This window comes from Hylobates moloch, unplaced genomic scaffold (genome assembly GCF_009828535.3).
Source record: "Hylobates moloch isolate HMO894 unplaced genomic scaffold, HMol_V3 SCAFFOLD_2, whole genome shotgun sequence".
Taxonomy (NCBI): domain Eukaryota; kingdom Metazoa; phylum Chordata; class Mammalia; order Primates; family Hylobatidae; genus Hylobates; species Hylobates moloch.
This window is the reverse complement of record NW_026652277.1, coordinates 55,423,260-55,437,159: the sequence shown is the minus strand read 5'-3', so window position 1 is coordinate 55,437,159 and position 13,900 is coordinate 55,423,260. Positions and strand designations below refer to the sequence as shown.

Sequence of the window (13,900 nt, the reverse complement as noted above, 5' to 3'; positions counted from 1 at the left end):
TAACTGAATACCTTCCCCGCTGCCCACCCAGGCATGCGCAATCCAGACCCTGGAGTTGCTAAGGCCCGAAGGCAGAGAGAGGCTCAGGCTACGGAGAAAGCCAATCAGAGGGCTCCAAGACTGATAAGTTAGCCAATCCAGATTCGAGGGTGAATCAGGTCCTCAGCATTCCCCTCGCCCCACCCGCATCCAATCAGAGAGCCGGCTACTTTGGGCGGACTTTTCAAAACAGCGAAAACAAAACAAATCGGGGACCTTTAAAAGGCGTAATGAGACCAGAAAGGATCTCCTTCCGCCCCTCTGTCTTACCCCCCGTTCCCCAACCCAGATCAATCGCGGAATAATCCCGACGCACAGATTCCGCCCTCCGCCCTGGCGCCGGGCGGCAGGACTGGCTCGGCAAAGCCAAGGAGAGCTAGGGAGGCCGCGACAGAGGCCGGAGACGGCGGCTTAGGGGCGGGACTCTTTTTTAAAGTCCGTGGAGGAAGTGCAGGATCCCTCCGCGGGAAGTCACGTGCCCCGCCCCCTTGGGGGCGTCGAAACTCTTAACAAAAACAGGGGGCTCGGGGAGGCCTCCGCTGAGGCGGTGGGGGTGCGGCGGTAGGCTGGTCTTCCGCGGCGGAGGGCTGGTCTCCGGCGGCCGGCGTTGCGCCCCGGCGGAGGGTGGGCGCGCGGGGAGCGGGATGGAGCCGGGGCTGTAAGGCCGAGGCGGCGGTGCCTGGGAGGAAGGGTCGGATGCCAGGCCGGGGGCACCGCTGAGGCGGTGGGTCCCCGACCTGCGAGACAGGTTTGGAAGCCCCCGCTGCGCCCAGTCCCTGCGGAGCACGAGGCCGCGGGCGGGTGGAGGCGCGTCTCCGGCACGGTGAGTGGGCCCACCCAGGGCCGCCGTGGGTTTCTTTGTTCGTGGTGGGGACTGCGGGCTTTGGGGAGGTTGGTACCATCCGAGTGCCTCGGTGCTGCCTGCCCCTCATACGCTGGAGCGACCAGGGTGCCCCCTCAGCCCCAGCCCTGGGGGGAGTTGGCGCCCGCGATAGACAGATAGATGCTGGTGGGGTGGACGGAGGGGGTGACTAGGCTAAGGGCAGTCTCCGCCTCGGTGCCCCCCGCCGCCGCTTGTGTTGTCACGGGGACTTGCTGGGGTGGTGCTTCTCGAATTGACAGCCCCGGGGCTCTGCAGAGTTGCGGGGCCCCGGCATCAGTGGGTGGACGGGTGTTGTCCGTACGGGCGCTGGGCGGGCTGGACTGGACTTCTCTCCCCGGACCGCAGCCGGGTGTGCCGCGCCACCCCACGGCTCCTGGGACAGGGGTGTCCGCCTCTCGGGTAAGTCCGGAATCGGCGCTGCCGCAGCGGACGGGAAAAGCTGGGGGCGGGACTCTCCGAGAGGGGCTTCTACAGCTGGGCGCCCCGGGCGGGCGGGGCTCGGGAGTCTCCTCCCTCCGCTTCTTTGTTCAGTCGCGAGACTCTCCCTCCCCTCCCCCCTATTGTGCAACGCCCCATCCCCGGGACCCGCTGCAGTCGCTGGCCACACTGTAGTCCCCTGGGCAGAAGGCCCTCCCCAGCGCGACTTCAGGTGGGGCAGACCGAGGGGACGCCGGCGCCCGCGGACAGTTTCCTGTTTGTGAGACGCCAAGGGCTGGCCGGTCTTACCCAGCGCTGGCCGGCGGACCTGACCACGGCTCCTCCCCCTGCCACACCTCCGTGGCCGTGGTGGGGATTGCCCTGGGGCTCTGGCGGACGTGACTGGTCCCTTCACCCGCTCCTTGTCGGGGTGTGCTAGGGCGATCCTTGCTGGAGGTACTGGCCTCAGCCCTTTCTCCCGCTTCCCCACCCCTCTTACCCCCAGATTACATTGTCTGTGTGGTGTCTTTACTGCAGATGAAGGATTTGGGGGCAGAGCACTTGGCAGGTCATGAAGGGGTCCAACTCCTCGGATTGTTGAACCTCTACCTGGAACAAGAAGAGAGATTCCAACCTCGAGAAAAAGGGCTGAGTTTGATTGAGGCTACCCCGGAGGTAAGTTGGCAGAAAAGATAACTTGCTCAAGCAGCTGATGGGGCTTGGAGGAGGTAACCTCCCCCCCGCGTTGAATCATGACTAAAGCCTGCAAAATTTTTTAAGATCAAAGTTGTTCTTTCTGGAGTACCAAGATAAACCTTATTACAGGTTCATGCTTTTGTTTCTTAGCAAGAATGAGAGTGATACTTTAGAGAAGTGGGGTTTTTTTTTGTTGTTGTTTTTAATGTGGCACCCTCCTCGCCGCCCCCACGTACTCCAGCCTGCAGCTTCAGGATGGGAGACTCCTGGTGAATTGAGCAGTTCATTTGTGCAAACACCCTCTGCCTGTGAAATACATATTTATAGTAGGATCTTAAATGATTTTAGAAAAGCAAACAAAAGAACCCTCTCTCTCCAGTCCAAGGGAATTGAATTATATATTTGCTATAACTCTCTGAAATCTTCCAACAGCTCACCTTATATTGAATTGCTGAAGCTCTTTTATGATGTGTATTTTTAAGAAGCAGTGATTTACGTCTTACAGATGATAAAGTGTATAGCTTTAGTTAAGTGATACTACTCTTTCCACCTATATTCTTGAAGATTGAGGGAAAAAAATTAACCTTATTCTTGGGAAAAAATTAACCTTAGTCTTTGGATCTGTATGTGTTTTTCATCTGGTTCTAAGAAAATTGTAAACCTTGGTTCTTGGTGTTTATTGCAGAATGATAACACTTTGTGTCCAGGATTGAGAAATGCCAAAGTTGAAGATTTAAGGAGTTTAGCCAACTTCTTTGGATCTTGCACTGAAACTTTTGTCCTGGCTGTCAATATTTTGGACAGGTTCTTGGCTCTTATGAAGGTATTTCATCATTTTTATAAATACGTCTTCCTTTTTCTATGCCCAGTGCCTAGCACACAGGGTTCATGAAATACTTATCGAATGGGTGTAATAATGTCCACTGTACATAAAAATTTATAATCAGAATTGTGATCGATGGACATCAGCATACAGGTTCTTTGTCTTTTGGACTCTGGAACTTGTATCAGTGGGCTTCCTGGGGCTTTCAGGCCTTGGACTGGGGACTGCAAGGTCAGCTTCTCCAGTTCTGAGGCTTCCAGACTTGGATTGAGCTATGCTACAGAATAAGACTACAAGATTAATTGTATTGTTGTATCTTAGGTTTTTCTGTTGTGGCTTAGGTTTTACCTCTTAAGTACTTTCTCTTGAATATGTGACAAAAGAGAGACTACTATTTTTTAGGTATTTGCCATATATTTATAGTCCTCAAAGTAAGATTTCATCTGCCATAATGCTTCTCTTGAAGCCTAGATTTTTAAAATACTGAAGCATGACAAATGAAGTATAACAGTTGATTAAATATGACCGGCTGCCTTCCCTAGAAGTCTCTTCAAAGCAGGGAGCCACAGTTTTATTAACAGTCACCAGCAATGGCTAGAAAAATGTGGGGAATCTTCTGCCAGTAGGATTGCTGTCAGCTGCTGGGTCAGTTCTCAGGGCATTGAAAAAAAAGGGCAGCCATCTGTCCATGGCAGCTTTTACATATGTCCCACTCTGCACAACTCGTGATATTTCTCTTGGGCAAAATTACATTGAAATATGGAATGACTCTTAGAGATTTTTATGTAAAAAGATAAGTATAAAATACTTTAATATCCCAGTACATTTTTTTTTTGGTGTTAAAAAGCTTAATTTATTTTGGGGGAGATTGTATTATGAATTTCATAAGTCTGAAATACAAATTCTACTTTAGTGCTAGAAATCTAGCTTTTGAACTTGCATGGAAATTTTTTACCTGCATTTGAATTTACATAATTTAAAGGTTCAAAAAACTTTTTTTAATTAAAAAAAATTTTATTTTATTTTTTTAATAGAGATGGAGGCTTGCTGTGTTGGCCAGAGTGTTCTCAAACTCCTGGCCTCAAGCAGTCCTCCCACCTCAGCCTCCCAAAGTCCTGGGATTACAGGCATGAGCCACTGCTCCCTGCTGCCCTTTTTTTTTTTTTTGGGAGGTTGAGAATGTCTAAAATGTGAAAATGTGTATAATTGTGGGTAAAGGGCCAGTACATATAAGAGAAACAACTTGATTGTGTTCTGTCTTAAGAATAGGAGCATCATTACAATATTCTAAGTATCTGCTAAGTCAAAGTGACAGTTGTTAAAAGAAGCCTCTTGTTTTTTTCGCAGGTGAAACCTAAACATTTGTCTTGCATTGGAGTCTGTTCTTTTTTGCTGGCTGCTAGAATAGTTGAAGAAGACTGCAATATTCCATCCATTCATGATGTGATCCGGATTAGTCAATGTAAATGTACTGCTTCTGACATAAAACGGATGGAAAAAATAATTTCAGAAAAATTGCACTATGAATTGGAAGCTACTACTGCCTTAAACTTTTTGCACTTATACCATACTATTATACTTTGTCATACTTCAGAAAGGTCAGTGGGATTAAAGATACATTTTGTACTTTGAACATTGCTATAGCTAACAGTAAATAATTGGAATGGCAATGAAATTTATATTTTTACCTTCTTCAAACTTTCAACTTGGACTTTATTGGCAAATCTTTTTTTTTTTTGAGAAGGAGTTTTGCTCTTGTTGCCCAGGCTGGAGTGCAATGGCACGATCTGAGCTCACTGCAACCTCCACTTCCCGGGTTCAAGCGATTTCTCCTGCGTCAGCCTCCCAAGTAGCTGGGATTACAGGCGTGCGCCACCACACCTGGCTAATTTTGTATTTTTAGTAGAGACGGGGTTTTTCCATGTTGGTCAGGCTGGTCTCGAACTCCCGACCTTAGGTGATCCACCCGCTTCGGCCTTCCAAAGTGGTGGGATTACAGGTGCAAGGCACCGCGTCTGGCCCTGGCAAATCTTTAAAATCACTTAAAATCATTTAAATCTTTGGAAGTTTAATAAATCTTTGTTCTTTGCATTGTATAGGAAAGAAATACTGAGCCTTGATAAACTAGAAGCTCAGCTGAAAGCTTGCAACTGCCGACTTGTCTTTTCAAAAGCAAAAGTAAGTCGTTTCCTTGCTTACATATATATCTCACAGTTTCTATTTTGAATTTTTAAAAAATATTTTTCTTTTTTTTTTTTCTTACAGCCATCTGTATTAGCCTTGTGCCTTCTCAATTTGGAAGTGGAAACTTTGAAATCTGTTGAATTACTGGAAATTCTCTTGCTAGTTAAAAAACATTCCAAGGTAATTACAGTCATTATTCTTTAAAGCAAATTTCTTCCCTGATGTTTCATTTCTTTCTGTGGTGACTTAAACATTAAGTAATACTTTATGGGACTCTTCACTTTTACATTCGTTTTTTTTTCTTATATCTCTAGTGTTAAAGTTCTCAAAATGCAGCTTTGACCCAGACAGTATTAATCCGGAAGGAAACTTGGTCACTTAGCCCAGCTTCTTTCCACATATAGGTGCCCCTTCTGTAGTAATCACGCCATATGATAGTACAGCTGTTACATTGCCACATATGCATTGTTCTAAAATGCATACTAGGTAGTAGACTCAGAACAAACACTAATGGGATAGGATGGGATCCCATCACACCTGTAGGACTGAACTGTCATCCCATTAGCAGCCGCATCAAATAACACCAGCAATGTTGATGTTTTAAACCCCAATGTCTTTTCAAATCCTTTAGGCCAGCTAAGTAAAAGTAAGTCTTACTGTCACAAAGAGGTATTAAACAAAAGCACAGTCCTTTTCTTAAACTCTCAGTCTAGTTGGGGGGAATAAGGAACTTAACATGAAGTGGTATGTTCTGTCATTTGTTATTGTGTCTTGGTGCCAGGTAATAGTGAATATAGAGAGTACTTTGGGATTTTTTTTATTTTTTATTTTTTGAGACAGAGTCTTGCTCTGTTGCCCAAGCTGGAGTGCAGTGGCACGATCTCGGCTCACCGCAGCCTCAGCCTCTCGGGTTCAAGTGATTCTCCTGCGTCAGCCTCCTGAGTAGCTGGGGCTACAGGTGCTCACCACCATGCCAGGCTAATTTTTTTATTTTTGGTAGAGATGAGGTTTCGCCATGTTGGCCAGGCTGGTCTTGAACTCCTGACCTCAAGTGATCCCACCTGCCTTGGCCACCCAAAGTGCTGGGATTACAGGCATGAGCCATCATGACCGGCTTACTTTGGGTTTTTTTTTAAGCAAAGAAATAGGGCAGACTAGGAGAAGCACTATGACTGGGAGCCTGCTTGGAGCAAAAGAATCTTTGACAGTGAAAGTTTCAGCAAAGGCTTATGGCCAAGAAATTGGTGGACTAGACAGATATAAAAGTCATTTTAGGGTAGACTTGCAGGTACAATGTCTAGGTGGTAGTCACAAGCAGGAGTAAGGTTGTCCAACTCAAACAGTGGTTTTGGAAGCCAAGCATGGAAATGAGGCAAGGAGTCTTGAATGACCAAGATTTGTACCTAATGGTGGATATAATGTTAGCATAATTGGCAGGAAATTTGGGAGAAGTTAATTTGTGATGAGAGCAGTATGATTTTAGATGCTTGTGTACACAGGTAGGTGTCTAGTAGGTGTTTGGCATTTTGGAATAAGAAGATAAACTATAGTTGGAGATTGAGGTTTGGAATTTCTCACGAAGAAGCAATAGTTGAAACTGTAAGAAGCTTGTGGAATCCTTTTTGTAGGGGTCAGTTGAAGCTCTGGGGTTTTCAGCGTTGGCCTTTCCCCACAACATTAGGAGCCAAGTGAAGAAAGGTACATTCCCACAAGTAGAAGCACTGTCAGACTGGAAGGAGGTTTTTAAGGAGGTGGTCAAGAATACTGAGTTTTTATAAGAGATCAAATATAATGAAAATTGAAGGTCATTGGATGTGTCAGAGGTAATGTCAGTAGAGCAGTGAGAAGGAAGTGGTAGAAACCAGATTACAAGTGGGTTAAGATGTAGCTAGATAGGTGAAAATGGGAGGCCAAGAAAATAGATAGATCTTCTGTTTTCTGGTGAAAATATGTACATGTGAAGCATTTTGTTTGTAACAGATAACTTTTCGCTTTAATTATGATTTTATTAGTTTTTATCTGAACTTTTTATTGATAGTGATATCTGGAACCATCTTCAGTGAAAATTGATTCGTTGAAATACACTGAAGGCATTCCGAAGGAGGAGGGAAAAAAAATACATAAAAAGAAAAACAAAAAAGAAGTAAACTGGAGCACTCCCCAGTGGTGGCGGAACTATGTCCTTTTTGGGAAATTCCTCTTCTCTCATATTGCTAACTTCTTTAGTTTTGTATCTGGTGTTATAAGTGTGTATTAGCAGCAATACAAACAATGCCTTGTTGCAGGAACCCAAATTGGTTTCTGTAACAAACGGAATGTTAAATTCCTTTGCATTGAGACTAAGGACTATACTTGATAGCTGATTTATTAACAGACCCAGAGTGTTTTTAGGTCAGTGTTTTCTTAGAATAGGCAAAGCTTTCTGTGTATTGAATCCTATGTAGTTTTATTCTTACGGTGCTCCTCTCCTAAACCAGTGGTTCCCAAATTTTGAAAGTTTGGCTGCACATTACAATCACCTAGGGAACTTACAAAACTCTTGATGCCCATGTTGTACTCCTTGTCAATTAAATCAGAATACCAGGGGTGGAAGTGGGTAGTGGGAGCCAGGCATCTTTGTATATATATATATATTTTTTTTTCATAGCTCACCTAGTGATTCCAAGGTGCAGCAAGATTTGGGAGACATTGCCATAACCTCTTTAAAATATTTTTTTTTCAGATTAATGACACCGAGTTCTTTTACTGGAGAGAGTTGGTTTCTAAATGCCTAGCCGAGTATTCTTCTCCTGAATGTTGCAAACCAGATCTTAAGAAGTTGGTTTGGATCGTTTCAAGGCGCACAGCCCAGAACCTCCACAACAGCTACTATAGCGTTCCTGAGCTGCCAACGATACCTGAGGGGGGTTGTTTTGATGAAAGTGAAAGGTAGGCAGGTTCCTTGACTAATTAAACTTCCCTAGACTAAATATTACTGAGTTTATTATACTTAGAACTGTGGAATAGTGTAAGACATCAGAGAAAGCAAGCCCCTACACTAAGAGCTAAGAATTAAAGCCCCCACTCTTCAGGTAAGCAAATTAACCAGAGGTAGTATTTTAATATGTAATGATTTATAAGGTCCTCTACATTATTTTTAGTTTTTTCTTTTTTATATTTTTTTTGACTAGAGATGAGGTCTAGTGATGTTGCCCAGGGCTGGTCTTCCACGCTCCTAGGCTCAAGTGATCCTCCTGCCTCAGCCTCCCAAAGTGCTGAGATTACAGGTGTGAGCCACTGCACTCGGCCTCTTCCCTTTTTAAACTGGTTGTTTTCCATCTTTCTCCTATTTTCCCTTGCTCTTGAAATACAGCTAAAAAACCCCAAAAAAACAAAACTGAAAAAGAATTCTGGGCTTTATAATGTTAGTATGAATTCCTAATACTGTGCTGTAGTGAAGACATTGAGGGGTAGGTGCCTGGAAAATAAAGGGAATCACCACCACTAATGGGGAAGACTTCTGTGTATGTTCTCAGAGGTTTGTCAGTTGGTGTTGTCTTATTCAGAATTTGATTACTTTGTTTGTAAAGTGAATAACTTTGCTAAATTTGTTTGTTTGTTGCTGTAGAGATAAAGGGCTAGAAGTTTCATTTTCATAGCTTGTTAGTTTACTTTGATATTTGAGAGTGTAAGGGGTATAATAAATCACGGATGCAAGAAACCACTAAATAGACCATGTGCTAGGAGGCATGTTCTCTTCAGTCTTCATTATTGGATTTAAAATACTTAGAATGCTACAATTAGTTGCTGATAGTTATTAATTGGTACAAGAATAATAGTTTGGCAAATAATAACTTGTTTAAACTTAAGAAAACCTATATTTTCTTTCTTTTTTTTTATTGCATGTGCCACCATGCCCGGCTAATTTTTGTATAAATATTTTTTGTAGAGATGGGATTTTGTCATTATGTTGCCCAGGCTGGTCTTGAACTCCTGGGATTAAGCTATCTGCACACTTTGGCCTCCCAAAGTGCTGGGATGACAGGGATGAGCCACTGCACCCAGCCAAAAAAATCTATATTTTCCAATGAGATTACTATAGACTTCATTTAGGAAGTCCTTATAAATTTTGTCTCTGTAAAGCATAAATTTTGAATATAAAAATCCTCACTAGAGATACTCATATAGCAGCTTTATTTTGGCTATAAAACATTTAAGTGTGTTTTAAGTAATGGTATCCTCTTTTTTGTCTCTTTTTCTCTTTAGTGAGGACTCTTGTGAAGATATGAGTTGTGGAGAGGAGAGTCTTAGCAGCTCTCCTCCCAGTGATCAAGAGTGCACCTTCTTTTTCAACTTCAAAGTGGCACAAACACTGTGCTTTCCATCTTAGAAATCTGATTGTTCTGTCAGAATTTATATGTACAGGTTTCAAAGCAATAAATGGGGGAATAGGTAGTTTTCTGGTTTAGCCCCCATCTAGTCAGGAATTAAATATACTGGAATACCTACCTTCTATTTGTTATTCAGATCAGATCTGGCCTATTTTCATATTTATCCTAAGCCATCAAATGGGGTAGTGCCTCTTAAACCATTAACAGTACTTTAGACATTGGCACTTTATTTTTCTCATTGATCTTTAGCTACTTTGGGGAGGAGGGAAGGTGCTGATACCTTCAATTTGTTACTTTTCAAGATTTTTAAAAATAACTAGTGTAGCTTATCTTAAACATTTTATAAAACCTTCAGATGTCTTTATTTAAGCAGATTGGAAGTATGCAAGTGCTTCCTTAGCAGGGACAGTGGATAATCCTTAATGGTTTATCACAGATTTCCCCCTCTCCCCTTCTTAGAAGAGTGAATATGTTCTTAAATGTCAAACACATTTTTGTTTTGTTTTTTAAATGATCAGTGTCTATTTGATGTGATGCAGATCTTATAAATTTGGGAATTATAATATTGACATTTCTGTGATTTTTATAGTATGTAATGTCTTAATTGAGATTTCTGCTAAGGCAGAAATAATTAGGCTAGGGCTCTTAGTTTCATTCCTATTGCCCAAGTATTGTCAAACTATGGTATTATTTTAATGTTACTTTAAAAGTCCATAATCTGCTAGTTTTGCATGTACTTGTATGAAAACAGTGCAGTAAGTTGAAAACTCAGTATCTATGGAATTGATAAATGTTGATCTGGTAGTATATTTTATCTCATTTTCTTATATTAAAAAATGTCTGCATGATTACGTTTTATTTCCTTTGTAATTTACATTTCAAAATAATGTATTGCTATATGGGTGCCAAGATTGAATATGAAGAACCCGAGTGTTTGTAGTATTATGGTTATAAGCAAATCTGTGTGGTGATACAGCCATAAGAATGGGGCTTATATAAACTCTGTACATGTAAGATTTTGTACAGAGAATTTTTAACTTTATAAATTGTATATGAACATGTAAATCTTTTAAAATGTACATAAAATACTGTATTTTTTTACCTTGTGTGTGATAGTCTAGTCATTGCATGTAAATATAATTTATTATGTATTCTGTAGTATAAATCATACATTGATGACTTACATTTTTACTGGTAACTCAACATCCGTTGGATGTTTCCTGAAGTGGCTCTTTTTGAAGTGATAATAGATTGTAATTCAAAATAAACTAATGAATTCTCCTTGTTTGGGATCACATCTTAATTTTTAATCTGTTAAAAGCGCTGGATGTATTTTAATGCGAAGACTTTAGGTGAGGCTACAGTGATTCCAGAGTGAGCCTTCTAACTGGCTAGCAGAAGTTCTCTAGGTTTGGCACTGTGCCTTGGAGATACTGAAAGAGAATCTGTCATTTGAGAATTGACCTCTTTGTGGGATGGACTCATTAAGTATGCTCTCAGAGACTGGTATATTACCAGAATGCCTGTTAATTTACAGTGAGAGGCAACAGGTATTAAGTAGACCAGAATGCTCAGGTTGGCAGATAAGAACGATCTTTCAGGAGACAAATCAAGTTTTAATCAGTTGTTTGGTTAATAAGTATGGGGTGTTGGCTGTGATAGGGCCCTGCCAGCTTCTGGCTCTTGTGGACCTCAAAAGTATCAGGCTGTTTTGTAAATGGTGGTCCTTTCCCCTGCCCGACCCAATAGGTTCCCCATCTGTCTAGTTTGATTTTTGTAGACCTTTGTTTTCTCTAGTTAGAAAATCAGGTACGCTGAATACGGTTTTCATGTAACACCTCTTCTCTGGATATGGGGGTATGTTTTCTTACCCTCCTAGTTGAGAATCTCTACTTTTGGATGACTTTTCCTCTCTTACTAAGTAATATGAGTAAATAGTGGGCAATATATTCTGCTTTCAGATTTTGATTTGTTGAGATGTAAAAGTTCTTTGTGGCTTACCAAATCTCAAGACTCTCTTTAGCTCCTGCAGGATTGTATTGCTTTTCTTACTGGATATTCTTCCTGGGTAAGTATCTTTGTGGCTTCATCTCTTCCCCCTCCGGTTTTCAGTGTATTTAGTCTAGACCTCTCTGCTGAGCTTGCAACCTGTTTATTCACATGGGTTGCCATGCCACTTGGAGGTTTCTGATTACTCCCAAACCTGCTGTTTCTTTATGTCTTTCTCAGCGAATAATTCCATCTATTCATGTTGGAAACTTAGGTGATATGCTCATCTCCTTTTGCCTGTTTATGGAGGTCACCAGCCTCTATCATTTATATGATTTCGTTTACACTGTTTATATCTCTCCGTCCCCTCTTTTTCTGCCATTGGCATGGTTTAAACCTGTACTCTTTATCAGCAGAGGTACTGTAATAATTTGTGATCCCTCAGCTTCCAGGCTTACTCCTGGTCTCTGCCTTCCTGTCTACTTATCCTTTTAAAATAAAATTTTAACTGTCTCCTGAAAAATTGTTCAGTAGGTCACCCACAATCAGGAGAAAAATCTATTCATGACATACAAGTCTCTGTCTAATCTGAACACTGCACCTGTCTCTGGCCTTTTTTTCTTGTCATTTCCTAGACCTTAAAAAATGTGTATTGAGAAAGAGAACTCTGGTAGCTATACAGAAGATGAGCTGGGCAATATAGAGGAGTAGCATGGAGACCAGTCTGACTGAACTAAGGCAGTGGAAGTGTGGATGAGGAAGAGGTGAAAATTGAGAAGCGCTATCCTTTCTCTTTGGGCATTATTAGGAGGCTCACAGACAAGTCTAGGAGCCTGGTTATTCCCTCCTGTGCCATTCAACCAGGTGGCTTTCCCATGACTGTGATGAATAAAATTGAGAAGCCTCTGCCCTTTTCAGAGCAGAGGGTGAGGAGAAAGCTACAATTTTGGCCTCATCCTTACCCCCCTTGACTTGGCAAGAGATTTGATCTTTCAGGTTTTGATCCTGTCATTTTCTAGGATGTGGTGCATGCACTTTGCTGTTGTGCATGGTGAAGTATTGTGCCTAGGTCCTGGGTCTTCATCTGTTTGGCTCTGCTACTGTTTCCTCCTCCCAGGAAGTGTGGTTAGACAATGTGTTTTAATTACCTGTCACACTCAGGATTAATACATACTCAGGTTAACTGTAGAGAGGCATTGGCTGCAGAACACTCCTCGTGACAATTTTAACCATTTTCTTTGTCTGGAGTCTGCCTTTTTCTTTTTTACAATTTCTTTCATTTCAACACTAGGTTTCAATATGGTGTTCCCGCTACCTCCCACCTCCCTCCTCCCTCATCACACATGCAAATTGTCAGCTTATTTAGACAACCCACTTAGATTCATATATGGACAAGGACAAGGTATTTTGCATTTGTTACTGGAATTCAGTTTTCCTAACTATTTACTACCAGAAATGGTCAATAACTTACTTTGTGTTTAGCAAATCAAATTGTGTGATAGATAGTTTCCCAGTAGGATGGCCAGTCAGTCTTTCCATCCCTGTGCCTACATGCTGCTCTTCCCATCCACAAGTGGAGTCTGTTTCTCTTGAGTTTTGGCTGGCCTTATGAATGGCTTTGCTTACTGAAGTGCAGCAGAAGAAATTCAGTATATGTCCAAGCCTAGGCTTTAAGAGACTGGCAGCTTTCCTTTTATCCTTTTTGAAAGCTAGCCACCATGCTGCAAAGAAGCTCAGCTGGATTACTGAAAGATGAGAGGCCATGTGGAGAGAGACTCTTGAGGATGAGAGATTATCTTGGATGTTCCAGCCTTAGTTAAGCTCCCAGCTGAATGTGGGTGTATCCTCAGCTACACCACAGAAAACAGAGGAACTACTCAGTCGATCCCAATCAACCCACAGACTCACTAGAAATAACAAATTATTGTTTTAAGCCACGAGGTTTTGGGGGAGGGTTGTTAAACAGTAATAGATAAGTGAGACAGATTGCTTGTTATTTATGGTCAAATGGTGATTATCTCTGGTGAGATTACAAGTGAATTTTTTTAAAGTTATACCTATCTGTAGTTTCCTTTTTTTCCTAAAATTGATTTGAATTATTAGTGTATTAACAGAATAAAGAATGAACTTTAAAACACACATGCTGGTTATATGCTTCCTCTAATTAAAATTCCTGATGGCTCTCACTGCACCTTAGCATCAAGTTCAAACTTCATACTGTGGCTTACAAGACCCAACTTGATTTGTTCTCGGCTCCTTTTTCAGCCTTGTTTCATGGCATCCACATCCACGTATTTCCCAGGCCCACTACATCCTGAGATGAGTCAGAGACCCCTCTTAGGGGCCTGTTCCCTACTCCCAAACATGGAAATTAAAACATCTTGAGTTCTTCCAAGAGAAATTCCAGGCATCTGGCTAGCCCTGAGAAGTAGAAGAGAAATGTGATAAGCAACAAATAGTGGCTCAAAACAATAGCCAAGTAAGTTAGAATCATGGGAT

At 42.2% G+C, this 13,900-nt stretch overlaps 1 protein-coding gene across 3 annotated transcripts; it reads left to right on the top strand.

Moving 5' to 3' along the window:
- The first annotated feature begins 723 nt into the window (after positions 1-723).
- CCNG2 (cyclin G2) lies at positions 724-13,541 on the top strand. 3 transcript variants are annotated; one of them, XM_032149420.3, is made up of 8 exons: positions 724-862; positions 1,877-2,014; positions 2,721-2,858; positions 4,206-4,456; positions 4,958-5,036; positions 5,124-5,222; positions 7,765-7,970; positions 9,288-13,541. In XM_032149420.3, the coding sequence occupies exons 2-8, from the start codon at positions 1,877-1,879 to the stop codon at positions 9,409-9,411; spliced, it is 1,035 nt and encodes a 344-aa protein (XP_032005311.1). In that variant the 5' UTR covers positions 724-862; the 3' UTR covers positions 9,412-13,541. The 3 variants fall into 3 exon arrangements, with proteins under 3 accessions (XP_032005311.1, XP_032005300.1, XP_032005321.1); XM_032149409.3 differs by having other exon boundaries at positions 827-1,321; positions 9,288-13,535; XM_032149430.2 differs by lacking the exon at positions 724-862 and adding an exon at positions 1,351-1,795 and having other exon boundaries at positions 9,288-13,535.
- Positions 13,542-13,900: the final 359 nt, after the last annotated feature.

What these genes read in the sequence shown, in the direction of transcription:
- CCNG2 (XM_032149409.3), top strand. Translation starts at nt 1,043, where the DNA reads ATGCTGGTGGGGTGGACGGAGGGGGTGACTAGGCTAAGGGCAGTCTCC. An exon ending in CTTTGTCATACTTCAGAAAG is followed by an intron (nt 4,457 to 4,957) that starts GTCAGTGGGATT and finishes TGCATTGTATAG; the next exon opens with GAAAGAAATACTGAGCCTTG. An exon ending in TGTTTTGATGAAAGTGAAAG is followed by an intron (nt 7,971 to 9,287) that starts GTAGGCAGGTTC and finishes TTTTCTCTTTAG; the next exon opens with TGAGGACTCTTGTGAAGATA.